Source organism: Camelina sativa, chromosome 17, assembly GCF_030686135.1.
Source record: "Camelina sativa cultivar CO46 ecotype springtype chromosome 17, ASM3068613v1".
NCBI lineage: Eukaryota > Viridiplantae > Streptophyta > Magnoliopsida > Brassicales > Brassicaceae > Camelina > Camelina sativa.
Window position 1 is genome coordinate 31213422 of NC_141896.1, and position 15249 is coordinate 31228670.

At 32.8% G+C, this 15249-nt stretch overlaps 1 protein-coding gene and 1 non-coding gene across 3 annotated transcripts; both read right to left on the reverse strand.

Annotated features, from left to right (window-relative positions):
* Nucleotides 1–3925: 3925 nt before the first annotated feature.
* Nucleotides 3926–6521, reverse strand: LOC104757988 (uncharacterized). 2 transcript variants are annotated; one of them, XM_087493886.1, is made up of 9 exons: nt 5604–6521; nt 5456–5510; nt 5334–5379; nt 5184–5247; nt 4942–4981; nt 4803–4849; nt 4541–4595; nt 4326–4466; nt 3926–4235 (listed from the first exon to the last, which is right to left on the reverse strand). In XM_087493886.1, the coding sequence occupies exons 3-9, from the start codon at nt 5338–5340 to the stop codon at nt 4050–4052; spliced, it is 540 nt and encodes a 179-aa protein (XP_087350012.1). In that variant the 5' UTR covers nt 5341–5379; nt 5456–5510; nt 5604–6521; the 3' UTR covers nt 3926–4049. The 2 variants fall into 2 exon arrangements, with proteins under 2 accessions (XP_087350012.1, XP_087350013.1); XM_087493887.1 differs by having other exon boundaries at nt 5456–6521.
* Nucleotides 6522–14816: 8295 nt separating this feature from the next.
* On the reverse strand, nt 14817–14923 carry LOC147924550 (small nucleolar RNA R71). Its single transcript, XR_015587870.1, has one exon. It is a non-coding gene; the product is annotated as a small nucleolar RNA R71 (small nucleolar RNA).
* Between the last annotated feature and the right edge of the window lie 326 nt (nt 14924–15249).

Below are 15249 nucleotides of genomic sequence, written 5' to 3' on the forward strand. Positions count from 1 at the left end.
TTCGAATCTCTTAATTAAAATTGGTATACAAGAATGAAAAGAAGAGGATAATGGGAATGAAAAGAAGAGGATAATGGGAAATTAGTATATGAAACTTTCAAATAATAAAATCAACAGCAGTGGCTAAATAGTCGTAACATACAAATTCTGAAATCAAAATCAGTGGCCAAATAGTCGTAATGTAGTTTCTAAATAGTCACTACGGTAAGTGACTATATAGCGACTATAAACACTCAGTTACTAATTAATCACACTATAGTCGTAATATAGTCGTATTTTAACGACTATATTACGACTACTTAATGACCATATAACGACTACATTATATGGTCGTACCGTAGTCGCTAAAAGGCGACTATAAATACGACTAAATAAATTAGCGACTATTGATCTCCGACTGCTTGAGTTAGTCGCTATTTGGTCGTAAACACAGTTTATACGACTACAAACCGACTAATAGTGTAGTCGCTAACCGCCTGTTTTCTTGTAGTGTAATTTGCCTGCCATAACAATAGTCGAAGACTCTTCATATCTTTCAAATATTCTATACGCATAAAATTCCCTCATGGTCACTGTTTTCCTTTTACGTCCACGGGTATCAATGAAACCTATATCGATGCCTAATCTGAAACCATCTTCACCATAAGGGAACAACAATGGGTACTGTAATGGCAAGTATGCGGGATGAAGCTCACTTAATCTCTGTAAATTGCCCGAACGACATTCTATAACAATGTCACATTTATTCACACCAGCCGTAAAATCTCCGGGTATTAGAGCAGCGACCTCTTTACTGGTAGGAAGATTATGAGTCCTTGCATCAATAGTTCTTTCTGAAGGTAAGATTAATCGCAAACCTTCACTACCGTCTTCCATATTAAATCTTTCACGTGCCGATCTAAACGCCCTAACATGCGGATTATGACTATCAAACATCTTTTTTAATAGCCCTACAATCTCATGTCTTAAATCTCCAAAAGATCCTGATGTTCTATATCAACAACAAAACACAAAAATTTATAATAATCATGATTAGTACAATATAACAAATTATATTTAAGATATTTAACAAATATTAAAGATATGAAAAATATTAAAATAAGTATTTATCAATATTTATAATTACCAAAAAGCAGAGATTCTATTAGTTATCTCGTTACATACGTCATGTATATACAATTGCAAAAACATTGGTTCCTTGCCAGGTTCTGGTAAGATATCACTGATACGATGATAGTTTTCTCCGCACATCTGAAATAGATACGGTCCTCTACCATTATTGATTGAATGGTTAATTTTCCCTCCTAACGATGTGAACGAAAACATCATGTTGTACGCTCGTATGTTATCGTGGAAGTTTTTACCCCTATCGTCGTTATTATAAAACAACGATAATAACGTTTTAGGTGCAGTCTTTAAAGTAGGAAGTATTACTTTGCCGCGATGGCAACACAGTGAAAAATCCGGCTTTGCCTTTTTAGTCCGTTTGTTCACCCGTTCTCCATACCACATATATGCTCCACAATTTTCACATAAAAAATAAGGATCTCCATCATCATAATAACCTAAATATATATATATATATATATATATATATATATTTTTTAAAATAGTATAAATATATGTTAGTTACATACATATTTACAAAACTTTCGTATAACGAATCAGATATGCATCGAGATATACCATTATTTAATAACTTAGCTTTTACAGGAGGAAAGCCAAGAAAAATGTCAGATGTCGCATCGTTATCATTATTCTCGAATGAAATCCCATCAGTAGAGCTATCTGAATCACTTTCATCGTTCGTATCCGAATCAGTTGCGAAGAAACATGCGAAATCTTCCTGTAATCCGGGAAGAAGGAAATTTTCTGCATAAGTAACAATAGAATTAGTTTTTAGCATATATATATATATATATATTCATTTATTTTGAAATTCCTGAACATATTACCTTTTTTCTTCCTTTGTGCCCTTTTAGACTTCAGTATTTGCATTCTTTTCAACCTTGCCATCTTATGTGGATCAGGATACTGTAAATTCAGTGCATTCGTAAAAGATGGAAGATTTATCGTAGAACTAACACCTGTAGTTTAATAATGTTGTTGCGTACAATTTATTAGTTTCGAATGAAATATATCTCTTAATGTAAAGAATAGAAAATGTCTGTATATTTTCTAGAGACGGCATGCGTAGTTACATTCTTCCTACGATATGGAATCTTCGAAGGTCTCATTATAATACGTCAATTGTTGGAATCTGCAAAATGAATTTCAAAGTACGATCAAGAATTCATATAATCGAGAAATCGTGACCATTTTATTCTAAATTTCGCTGTTATGTTTGTTTATATAAGAAGACGGTGCCGTATATATGATGTAAACTAAAATGTACTAATTATTGATATATACAAATATTGACATATGTTTCTATATATCCTCTTAACTTTTATGAATATTTTTTAAAAATATTTTATTTATCTTTCTATTATATATGGGGATCTCTAATACGTATTTTTTGAGATTTACTTTCTTGGTCTTTGTCAATATTTTTTTTTTTGTTATATTTCCATAATCTTGTATATCATCATCGGATCATTACTGAACCATTAGGTTTAATAAAATATTGTTCTAAATTTTATATCATAATTATTATAACAAAAATTAAAAGAAACATGTCAACTTATATTTTATTTTTTCCATTAGTAGCATTATACTATTATCGAACTTTCCGTTGAATTGTCATGTCATAATTTATTATTAATTAGGAAGATAATTTCATTATGTTATCAAAACTAACACTCGATAAACATATAAAAGTGATAATATCCTTTAAATATCAGAACAAATTATAATAAATCATGATAATAATTATAAATAAAAATAGTTATCATTATTGATTATTAAATTTAAATTTAAAATTTTAATACGACATTCTAAAGTCAATGCTTTTTCATGTTAAAACTTTGCGTCCATATCTCTTGTTCTTCGCACACCAGAAATATCCAGTAACATCCTTATCATATGTGTTAATTGACTCATTGATAGGCATGATAGTGTATTCCATCCAAGTATGAAATTGAGATTTCTTGTTCGTTGATGTCAATATACTATCTTCACCGTCAACAATGGTATTTTGAACGTTAAGATGCGCCAATGAGTTATCTTCAGAAGAACTTGATTCTTTTCTGGTTTTCCTGTTTTTTTTTAACTGGTTCTGGAATGCTTTCCTCACAAAAGAAAACAAATTGTTCTGGTTGAATTTGCGAACGGAGTGCATTTTCATCAGGTCCTGAATTTTTTTCGGTGGATCGACGAACTCCAGATGAATGTTTCATTATGATTCTGCACGTATACATTTGAAACATGTGAATGTAAATTCACATCAATATAAAATAATGAAAAAGCTTGATTTTTGCTTTACCTTATACGTCAAACATCAAGAACTCAATAATTGGTTCAGATTTTATTTATTTCTAGTTGTCATGGTAAAATAATAAGACTTATATATATATATATATATATTTATTTAACATGTAAAATATAAGTTTTCACATTCGATAATATTATATTTCCTAAAATTTCGTATTGAATAAGCACAATATTCAGGAATACCATTAAGTTTTTAATATAAAAAGTATTGTTAACATATTCGTTAATGATAATTTTTCTTAAATTCTCATATTGAATATTCAGACTATTTAATTTGGCCGTTTAATTTTAACGTATTATCTTTATTTATGGAATTTTGTTTTATTTTTAAAAAGTTTTAGTTTGGGGTTTAGAGATATCCTAACTATTATGATTTCCCAAACGATTATATAGTATGTTTTTATTTACGTCATATTATATATATTAATTATATTTGTCTATTTTAAACCTATTTTTAGTAAATGACTGAAATAAATTCTGACCAATACAAACATGCTAAGATGTTTGGAAGAGTTTGTAATTGTCAGAAATAATTTAAACTTTTGTTTCAAAAATTAAACCAAAAAAGTTGAAAATAAAATTTAACCAATATCATGATTTGAAGTGATGTAACTTGTTCAATCTCGAGGTTCAGTTTTGATTTTTTTTTTTGTCTTCATGCTATGACCCCCGGTCGTCCCAATATTGCTTTCTGTATGATCTCTCTTAGATAAAGTCAAACCCATTTCAGCTGGTGAGATTTGCAACTTATGGTCGTCGACATCCAAAGAATTATTCGAAAGTTCATTCCTTCCATATAGTTCCTACATTGAAATAAAATACATTGAGATTTTAAAGATATAGAATTCATAATGGTATTATGAGTATTTGTTTTTTTTTTTTTACTTTAGTACCTTGCCAAATTGCACAACCATGTCTTCCTTTTCCCAAAACTTTTCTAAATTAAATTTACTATTCTCTAAATTTCGTCTTCCTCCTTTCTTCACACCTGGATTTTTGCAACGACACCAATCATATCTTCTTCCATACGCTTTCTATTTTTAAAATAATAACAATGTCATAAATTATATTTAATGGAATTTTACTAAGAATATTTGAAGATAATTACCGTGTAGTTTAATTGGAAAGCAAACGACTCTGATTTTTTGCGATCAATAGCTTCTCTGCAGATATTAACAAAAATAGGGTTAAGATCAAAATTTACGGAAAAACGCTAGTAAAATGTTTCATTAAAATTTTAGTATCAGGATGACTTTTAAACACATATTGTTTTCATGTTAATACCAAATAATAAAATTATTAACAAACGTTAGAAGATAATCCAAACAAAGAATTAGTGTCAAAACCGCCTTTTAACATAGAATTACTACCGAACAATAGCCGAAAGACGTTGTATTGCTGACTCTGCATCTCTAATCTGTTGATTAATCACACTAAATGATGTTATATCCGAGAAAATAAGAGTAATTAATTTAAAACAATAACTAAATAATTTATTTAAAAATATACCATAACTTCTGGGATATTATTAGCACCATTCACAGTCTTTCTGCAATAATAATCAGTAACTACAAATGTTAATATGATTTTCTGAATCAAATATATATATATATAAATAATTTTCCTTTAAAATGTAAAACAATGCCTGCTTTCACCATACGATCATTGGTAGATTCATCTAAACAATGTTTAAATTTAATTAAATCATTAGAAATATATTAATAAAAGGAATTTTAAATTTAGCAACATACCTTTTAGCATAAATGAAGATGCAGAATTCAAATAAAAAATTTCGATAGTCCTCGCCACCTCCATCTATTCATTTATATTTATTTATTAGAGCCACAAACACATGAATAAAATTTAATAACGATGATAGAGTAGTTTACTATTAAAATTACCAAACATCTCTCATAAATATGATCATCTTCGGAAGCTTTCCTGCAACTATAGAAATAAGCCTTTCTATTTAGCATCATCAAACTATAAAGAATAAAGTTTAAAGTATTCACAAATAAAAGACCTAGATTTCTTGTGCGGGAACATAGAACAAAGATCACGACCATTAACTAACTCACCTGAAACATAAGAATTAGTATAATCATTTTTACAAAACGTTTAATAAATCAAGAAACCTATACAAAATAATATAAGAAGTAATGAAACAATACTCAAAGTTTTGGTAATGCTCGAACCTGCGTTCCAAACAAATACTACAGAAAGAGGACATGAATCATTAGAACACGAACACGAATACGAAGAACCATATAAGGGATCATCAAAACTATAATACATATATAATTTGAAGAACATGGGAGAAGATTAGGGTTTTCTCTGTTTTAAAGATTTCGGATTTTGGAGAATGATTAGGGTTGTACCTATATTATATATTAGTTAACAACCTATAATTTTAGGGTTTCGAATAGGTCAGTATATTTTGGTTGGGTTTTTTATAAAGCTCATTATTTTAGGTTTTAGCGTTTTAAAATTTATAAAATCACGTTTTGACGATTATAGAGATTAGATATTTAATAATTTAGACTTTTAATAATTTTCTATATTAATTTGAAGGGTAAAAACGTCCAGATTGGATTCTCTTTAATGGCAAATTAGTAATCTTAAGTCTGAGGATGAATGTGGTGCGTTTCAGCAACCTGAATAGAGAACAAAAGCTTGTCCGGAAATTTTTCAGGGGTATTTTTCATAAAGGGCAAGAGAGGTCAAATTTTGTGAGATTGGCTGTGAGCCCTCTCGACTTCTCCTTTAATATATTAGATATTTAAGCAAAAGCTTTCCTTTAACCCAACTCTCTCTTTGAGAATTAGGTTAATTGTTGGAGCTTGATGAAGCTGAGAATTAGGTTAACCCAACCAGGGCCGGTCCTTGGAAAATAGAGGCCTAAAGCAATTTTTATATGTAGCGTATTCATTATTTCAATCTAATATTTCAAGTTATTTGCTTTTTCATGAGATTTTAAATGATTTTGATGATTTTAGGGAAGTTGATATGATTTTTTGTAAAATCCCACCTAAAACCATGAGATTTGGATTTTTGTATTTTTAACTAAACAAATCCTCTCAAATCCTCTAGAATCCCTAAAATTAATTAAAATCCAAATCCACAAACTGTTTTCAATAACAGTGGATTTTAAAGTAAATTTTTAAATCATCAGTTCAATAACAGTGGATTTTACAGTAAAACCTCTATATAATGTTGGGACCAAGACATTTTATTAATTTATAGTGATATTAATTTATCTATAAATTAATAATTATTATTTTATAGTGTAAATTAATAATTATTAATTTATAGATAGATTTTTAATTGTTTAAAATAATTTTAGCAAAATAAGATTAAACTTTCGGATTTTGTAAATTTTATGGTTTAGGAATTGAATTTGTAATATTTAGAAAACATTATTGACAATAAATTAAAAATACTATAGACAAATTGACTTATACACATGACATACATAAATTCAAATTTATGAATAATAATATCAATTGTCCTATTTTAATAATTTGTCAAATTATCAAATTGTAAATGATGCATATCTAAAAATTGAAAAGTTTAAAACTTTAACTATTTTTATGATATGTTAGAGGATATCATTATAGTTTGAAAATACAACATTACAATTTTTCTATAGAAATGAGTTTTAGGAGAAAAATACATTATTATATCAGTATATATATATATATATATATGTAAATTTACATGATTATTAATTTATGCTATTATTGGGACCATATTTTACATAGAGATAAGAAATTTATTATCTTATTATTTTATCGAATTTTGTTAATTTTTACACTGGCCCGACTTGGGACCAGCAAAATTTATTAATTTATAGTGTTTATTAATTTATAGAGTATTAATTTATAGAGGTTTTACTGTAATAGACTTTTTAAAATCCATGATTGAATAACAGAGGATTTATAAAATTAAACCAAATCACTTAAAATGTCAAGTTGAATACACCCGTATAGAGGCTACATAACCATCCTGCTAAGAGAAACTCTATAAAAACCAATCCAAAATATTAGGATATAAGATGTGGCCTAAAGCACATGCTTTGGGTACCTTATGGACGGCCGGCACTGAACCCAACTCTCTCTGCACTCGTCTTTGAATGTCCATGATTTACAAAAATATATGTGTTTTAAATAGTAGCGGTACTCTGTTTCCTCGATAAAACATTATATGTTGTACGTGAAAACATTGTTCTCCCCACTTGTTGAAAAAATGCAGCCACCCTTATATTGACAACATGTAATCACTCCATTCCAAGAAGTGTAAAGCATCAAAGATCGAGACCAAATTGTCAATTGTGTGTCGGTGATCCATTTTTCTACAAGATTGCAGATGTTAAATTCTCAACAACCTTGCACAATTACTGCCAAAGAAAAAAGTTGTTAGACACAAAAATCTTTGCGTTGGACTGAGCTCGAGCATCTCGGTCAAACATATCTGATAATTTTTTTTTTGAATCTAATGTTAAATTAATTATATTCAAAAAAAAATATTGGTACATTGTTAATGTAAAACTGTTTTTAAACTTTAAAACGAATGCCGCAAACCAAATTTGGATGCGTGAGTCTCCTCCATCCGCAAGTGTGCTCATGCGGTTATGAACATTCTTGTCTGATATGCTCAAATTTATCCCTAGAGCTACTCTTTCAAATTAAGAGGTCACTGCAGTACTTAGGGGTCGAATTCTACAAGGACTCAAGTCTACACAATAAATTATAGAGTTTATTAATTATGCTAAACATATTAATTTAAAATTGAAATAACAATGTAAAGTATTAATAAAAGCTATTGTAAATTCAGAAGATCAAAAAGCTAAGCCTAAGAAATTTCTCAGGAAATTACAAATTATTAAATCAAGAAATAAATAGGATTCAAGCAACTAATAACAGATCTAGAACTCTAAACACTTTTGTAAAATAAATCAGTTCTCACTGTAAATATTATCTTAATTTAAAACCAGAAAATCCAAATCTCTTTGTAAAATTCTAGGTTAAAAATCAGCTTTAAAAACAGGTTTAGATTGTTCACAAAATTATTAAATCAAATCTCTTTGCAAGAAATAATTTTGCTCATCAAAAGGTTTTATCAGGAAAATCAATTATATTCTCATATCAATTTATTTTCCTAAAATATTAATTCTTGGTGATCAATCAAGAATCAATGTGAAGAACAACCTAAGATGAAGATCTAAAAAGATATTGAATCCGAAATAATCAGATCTAATAATTCATAAAAACCCTATGAAAAACCCTGAACCTAACAATCAAACTACTCAGATATATTCAATGAAGAACAAGACATAATTCTGAATAATAAGTAATTGAAATTAAAAGAGTAAAGAGAGTTCAAGAATTCTTCTCTACAAAGCAGATCTCTCTCTCTCCAAAGCTCTCAAAATCTCAAAGGGTTGCAGAAAAATAATAATTGCTAGAAAATAACTTAAGGGTTTGTAAAACCTAAAAATACTATATATATGTCCTAAAACATTGTCAGGGACTAATCCTGCAATTATGGAAAACTTTGGGCAACTTTGTAAAACTTCCAAATTTGTGATTCTTCATCGGCTAAAGAGGGTGTCGATCGATGCTAAGGAAGTGTCGATCGACACTCCCTCTCTGTTCTGACTCCAAGTTCGTTTCTTCTGAATTGATGCTCCAAAATGATCCAAATTGCTCCACTTTGCTCTTTTCATGCCAAAATCCTAGAAAACCCGTAAAGACTCAAAAACATCCTAGAAAACAAATCAAAAGACTCTAAAAGACTCCTTATATCATGGTTAAAAACCACAAAAACCATTATATATCATTGTCTATTAGCTTTACCAGCTTTACCAGCTTTTCCATTGTCGACGGTTGTTCCCCATAGAGTCTATCATTTCTCTCTCTCCAAAGGGAATGTATCTTGTTCTGAAATGTATACCCCAATAGAAAACTTTGTGTTGTGTCCAATTCATTGCCAACGAGTAAAGTCTTAACCTCTTTCCAGTGAGCCGTGAACTTGTTTGATGGGAGTCCTTTCACTAGCACCTCCCACACCTGCTGTGAAAACGAACACTGAAAATATAAATGCTCCCTTGTCTCCATTGAGTGATTGGAGAAAACACAACTTGTGTTGACAATTGACATACTGATAGAATAATAACACTCATTTGTATTATATGAATGAAGATACAATGATATCGGAACTGTAACCGTAAGAGTCTCTAGACGCAGCTAGAGCAATACTCTTACTCCTCAGAAGTCACATATGACTATGTTCTCACTTCTCTCTAACGACATACGCAGCTAGAGCAATACTCTTACTCCTCAGAAATCACATATGACTCTGTTCTCACTTCTCTCTAAAGACATAACCGACTCTCTTTATTTACAAGCTTATATACACTTTGTTTATAGCTCACGTGCTCTATACTTCTTCCACATGTGCTCCTTCTTCCTTTTCATTCCTCCTCACATAGACCCTATGGGGCTTATCAATACCCCCTCCCCCCTTCGAAACGCAGCTTGTCCTCAAGCGCTAATGTGGGATATTGCTTTTGCAGCTCCTTAACCACTTCCCAAGTGTTCTCGTGGTCTGACAAGCCTTTCCAGTGCACCAAAGCCTCCAATACTCCGGTTTTATTATAACGAGTATCCAACACTTCTTCTGGCTCAATGATCAACTATTCTGTTTCATTAAATATGTTGGGTAAAGGAATGACCTGATGATGATCACCCAATACCTTCTTAATCTGCGAGACATGAAAAACACAGTGTATTTTGGAGCCCTCCGGTAGTTTCAGTCTGTACGCGGCTTTCCCGTTTCTCTTTGATATATCATGGTTTTTGTGATTTTTAACCATGGTATAAGTGTGTTTTTTTGAGTCTTTTGATTTGCTTTCTAGGTTGTTTTTAAGTCTTTATAGGTTTAGGTACTCATTGGCACAGATGGAACACAAAGGAGCTAAAAAGGATGATTTGGAGCATAATCAAAGCATTAAGGCTGATCAACGAAGTTGGGAGACGAGTTCAAGAGTATGCATCGACCAATGCAACCAAAGCATCGATCGATGCAGCTGCCACAAGCTTTAGAAGATTTATAAAATTTGCCCAAGTTTCCCTTATTTGCAATTAGGGCCCAAGACGTGTTTTAGAGTATTTATAGGATTTTTATGGTCATTGTTTAGACCTAAGTTTTTCTCTAGAGAGTTTTATTCTGCAACCTTTTTGAGAGAAGAGATATTGAGAGCTTTGGGAGAGATAGATCTGATTTCATTTGTAGAGAGAAGATTCTTAAACTCTCTTCTTACTTCTTGATATCTATTGCTTATTATTCAGAAAAGATGTTTTGCTTTTCATTGAATATGTCTGAGTAGTTTGTTTGTTAGGTTCAGGATTTTTCACAGGGTTTTTATGGTTTATTAGATTTGTTAATTTAGGGTTCATTATATTTCTAGATCTTCATCTTAGGTTGTTCTTCATTTTAATTCTTGATTGATCACCTAGAATTAATAACTTAGGAAAATAAATTGATATGAGAGTATAAATGATTTTCCTGATAAAACCTTTTGATGAGCAAAATTATTTCTTGCAAAGAGATTTTATTTAATAATTTTGTGAACAATCTAAACTTGTTTTTAAAGCTGATTTTTAACCTTGAATTTTACAAAGAGATTTGGATTTTCTGTTTTTAAATTTAGATAATATTTGCAGTGAGAACTGATTTATTTTACAAAAGAGTTTAGAGTTCTAGATCTGATTTTAATTGCTTGAATCCTATTAATTTATTAATTTAATAATTTGTAATTTCCTGAGAAATTCTCTAGGCCTAGCTATTTGATCATTTGAATTTACAACACTTCTAAATTCTGTTTTTGCATTGTTTTTAATTTATTATTTTGATTTAGCATAATTAAAAGATTATTAAGTCTATTGTGTGATCTAGAGTCTCTGTGGATTCGACCCCTAGAGTATTACAACTGCAAGACTGTTAGTACAATTAGGGTATTACAATTTGGGCATATCAGTCTCCATCACTTCATATGGTCCAAAGTATTTAGCTGCCAACTTCTGACAAGCTCGCTTGGATACAGATTGTTGACGATACTGTCTCAGCTTAAGGAAGATCCAAGTACCCACTTTATATTCCACGTCACGTCTGTGCTTATCAGCATCGTTTTTCATCAACTACTGTGCGTGAAGCAAATGATTCTTGATCTGGACTAACATCGAGTCTCTTTCTTTAAACAAGCGCTCCAACTCAAGTACCTTCGTAGAGTGTTCTTCGAAATGAAGTATAGCAGGTGGATCTCTACCTTCAGAGTCATGTGATATGAAGAGTTATACCATAACTCAGCTAGTTATACCATAACTCAGCCCAAGACAAATACTGGTGCCACGTTTGAGGATGACTTGAGGCAAAACACCTGAGATACGTACATCTCTAAGCACCTATTTAATAACTCTGTTTGTCCGTCAGTTTGCGGATGAAATGAGGTATTGTACTTCAGTTTGGTGCCAGCTAATTTGAAAAAATCTTTCCAGAATGCACTCAAGAACTTGCTTCTCCTGTCTGACACAATCGAGGCTGGAAAGCCATGCAATTTAACCACCTCCCGGATGAACAAATTAGCCACCTCCAAAGCATTAAACGGATGTTTCAAACTTAAAAAATGACCATATTTGCTGAGTCTGTCCACTACCACCAATATGACATTCTTTCCTTGGGAAGTTGGTAAACCCTCAACAAAATCCATTGAGATATCCTACCAAACATGTTGTGGTAGAGGCAATGGTTGCATTTAACCTGCAAGTGATAGCGTTTAATATTTATGCCTCTGGCATACTTCACATTCAGAGACAAACTGTTGTACATATTTCAATAGACCATCCCAGTGGAAGGATTGTTGAACTCTCTTCAAAGTCTTAAGAACACCAGAGTGTCCTCCAAACAGCCCAGAATGACATTCCTCTAATATCAATTTTATCGATGAAGATGTTCTAGGAATCACAAATCTATGCTTCAACCACAGCTTGTCATTTCTAACAGCGTATTTTGTAGGACGCGAAGGATCATCCACACAAGCTTTTATTTCTGCTTGAATCTGGGCATCTCTCTCGATCTCCTTGTAAATATCTTGGAGTTGTAGCGCAGTAGGTACTGTCAAAGCCAATAGTAGCTGATAACTCTCTAATTTACATGTTTTTAGCATCCTTTTTTGTCCATATTTTGCATTGTTCATACCTCTAACTTAGCATTTTTAGGTCATTTACTGTAGGAATTCACTTTTAGAGCATTTAGGCTGTTGCATTTCTGCATTTGCATATTTTGGATGAAAACAAGTGCTAAAGAGCCAAAAATGGGGAAAAACAAGGACAACTCGAGCATGTACCCGAAGGAGCCATCGAGCTACAAGAACAAGTCCGAACCCCAACACGGTCGAGGAAGATCCAAGAGCATGAAGAGCAACCCTAAGATCCACCCGAGAAGTTACCCGACTTCACCCTCGTGTACCTATCGAGTAGACCATAGGGAAAGTCTGGAAAGCTAGGTAAAATGGGTTTCCATATATAAACCCCCTCTTTCCCTAGCTCGCAAACGAGTACGCCGCAGACCCTCAAACCAGAGAGCGAGAGCTTCTGTGAGAGAACTGAGCGACTCAACATTTTTCTTCTTGTTTTTGCATTTTTATTTTGTAGTTTTCTTAGATTTTTATCCTATACTCTTTCTACTCTACTCTATCTTTTAATATAATGTCATTTTCGTTCATTTTGATTGCTTTGTTATTCGTATCTATGTCCGAGTAGTGTAGTAAAGTTTCTACGGATGGGATAGATGATTTTGTGTTCTTAATCGGTTAGGTTGCTTTAATTGATTGTGATGATTGATAGATTTCCTTCTAGGTTGGTGTTCTTAATGCTGTCAACAGACCGAAAGGTTGAGATTAGATCTAGGGCGTTTACAATGCTACATGCCGAAAGGAGTAGATAAAATGCTTGATTTAGCCAATGCTAGAGGTTTACTTAGCTCTGAGTGACAAAATCAGATGAGTTTAAGTCTACTGACAATAATGAATCGTTCTTAATGCCTGCTTGTTCATATTACTAGTGCGACAGTGTGGTAGTGTGTTCAAGGTTGATTGTTGCTAGTGCGAAAGTGTGGTGACAAGGTCTTAGAGGTTCATTGTCTAGGAAATAATTGCTTGAGGCATGTAAGGCATCCGTACTGGTCTAGAACACTTAGGATTCGATTACCTCCATCCTTAGGAACTTTCATATTTTATTTGTTTGCATTTTCTTCACTTACTCGACCACTTACCCGATCAGGTACACGATAAGCTGCATCGAGTAATACCTCGAGTTGTTCATATCTCACTTGCATACTCGATCACCCCACTCGATCCTGTACTTGACTGCTTGCATCGAGTGCTTAGGTCGTGTGGTTTACTTGTTTATATTCTTTTATTTTGTTTATTTTAGGATTGTTAGAACCAAAACCTTAATTGCTTGGCTTGACTTGTATTGTACTGATCATATCCTTCCTGCTAGCAATACACAACCATTTGGATTGATAACCCTTTGTACTACAACTGCATAGGGAATTGATACCCTTGGTGAAAACTAGTCTATCAATTTGGCGCCGTTGCGATTTGGTTGTTTTAATTTTGCTACGTTAAGGATTTCAGGACTTGCTAGATCAAGTTCGTTTGTTTATATTTGTTTTGGATACTGACTTGATTGCTTTCGCATTGTTTGTTTTGAATCTCAGGTACAACCCGAGCACCCACCCAACCCGTCACTCGATCATGTGGATTGAGTTGATTATCGTGTACACACTCAGATACCTACCTGTGCATGCAAACACGATCTAGAGGTAGCCAGAACCTGAGTCCTTTCATCGACAACATCGACAGACCTCGGCTACTCAGACAACAACAAGTTCAACCGGAACCAGCAATCATTGAGGAGACGATGAATACTCAGAACGGTCCACTAGCTCCTCAAGCAAGGACCAATATAGGAGCAGGAGATGCTCCAACTACTCACACTCAGAGGAATGGCATTGTGCCACCAGCTGTGCAGAATAATAATTTTGAGATCAAGAGTAGTCTCATCCAGATGATACAGAGCAATAAGTTTTATGGACTGCCAATGGAGGACCCATTGGATCATCTGGATGAATTTGATAGGTTCTGTAGCCTAACTAAAATAAATGGAGTCAGTGAAGATGGATTCAAGCTCAGGCTTTTCCCATTCTCTTTGGGAGATAAAGCACACATCTGGGAGAAATCGCTCCCTAAGGAGTCCATCACCACTTGGGAAGCGTGCAAGAAGGCATTCCTAGCAAAATTCTTCTCCAACTCCAGAACCGCAAGGCTGCGAAATGACATTTTCGGCTTTGTACAGAAGAACAATGAAACGTTCAATGAAGCTTGGGAACGTTTCAAGGGGTACACTACTCGATGTCCACATCACGGCTTCAGTAATGCTTCATTGCTGAGCACAATATACAGAGGAGTAGTCCCCAAGATACGGATGTTTCTAGACACCGCAAGTCATGGTAACTTCCTCAACACGGACGTTGATGAAGGTTGGGACCTAGTGGAGAACTTAGCTCAATCTGATGGCAACTACAATGAGGAATATGATCGCTCTGTGTGATCTACAGGAGAGGAAGATGCCAAGTACAAGAGAGACATGAAAGCCCTCAATGACAAGCTCGATCAGCTCCTCAACCAGCAAAAGCATGTACATGCTATATTAGAGGAGGAGCAGTTTCTACAACAAGATGGGAAGACTATGCAGC

Bases quoted from the DNA above. Each gene is read 5' to 3' on its own strand.
- LOC104757988 (XM_087493886.1), bottom strand. The intron at 4,850-4,941 runs GTATATTTTTAA...ATTAATCAACAG, and splicing joins ATAATATCCCAGAAGTTATG to ATTAGAGATGCAGAGTCAGC. The intron at 4,596-4,802 runs GTAGTAATTCTA...TAATATCTGCAG, and splicing joins CGTCTTTCGGCTATTGTTCG to AGAAGCTATTGATCGCAAAA.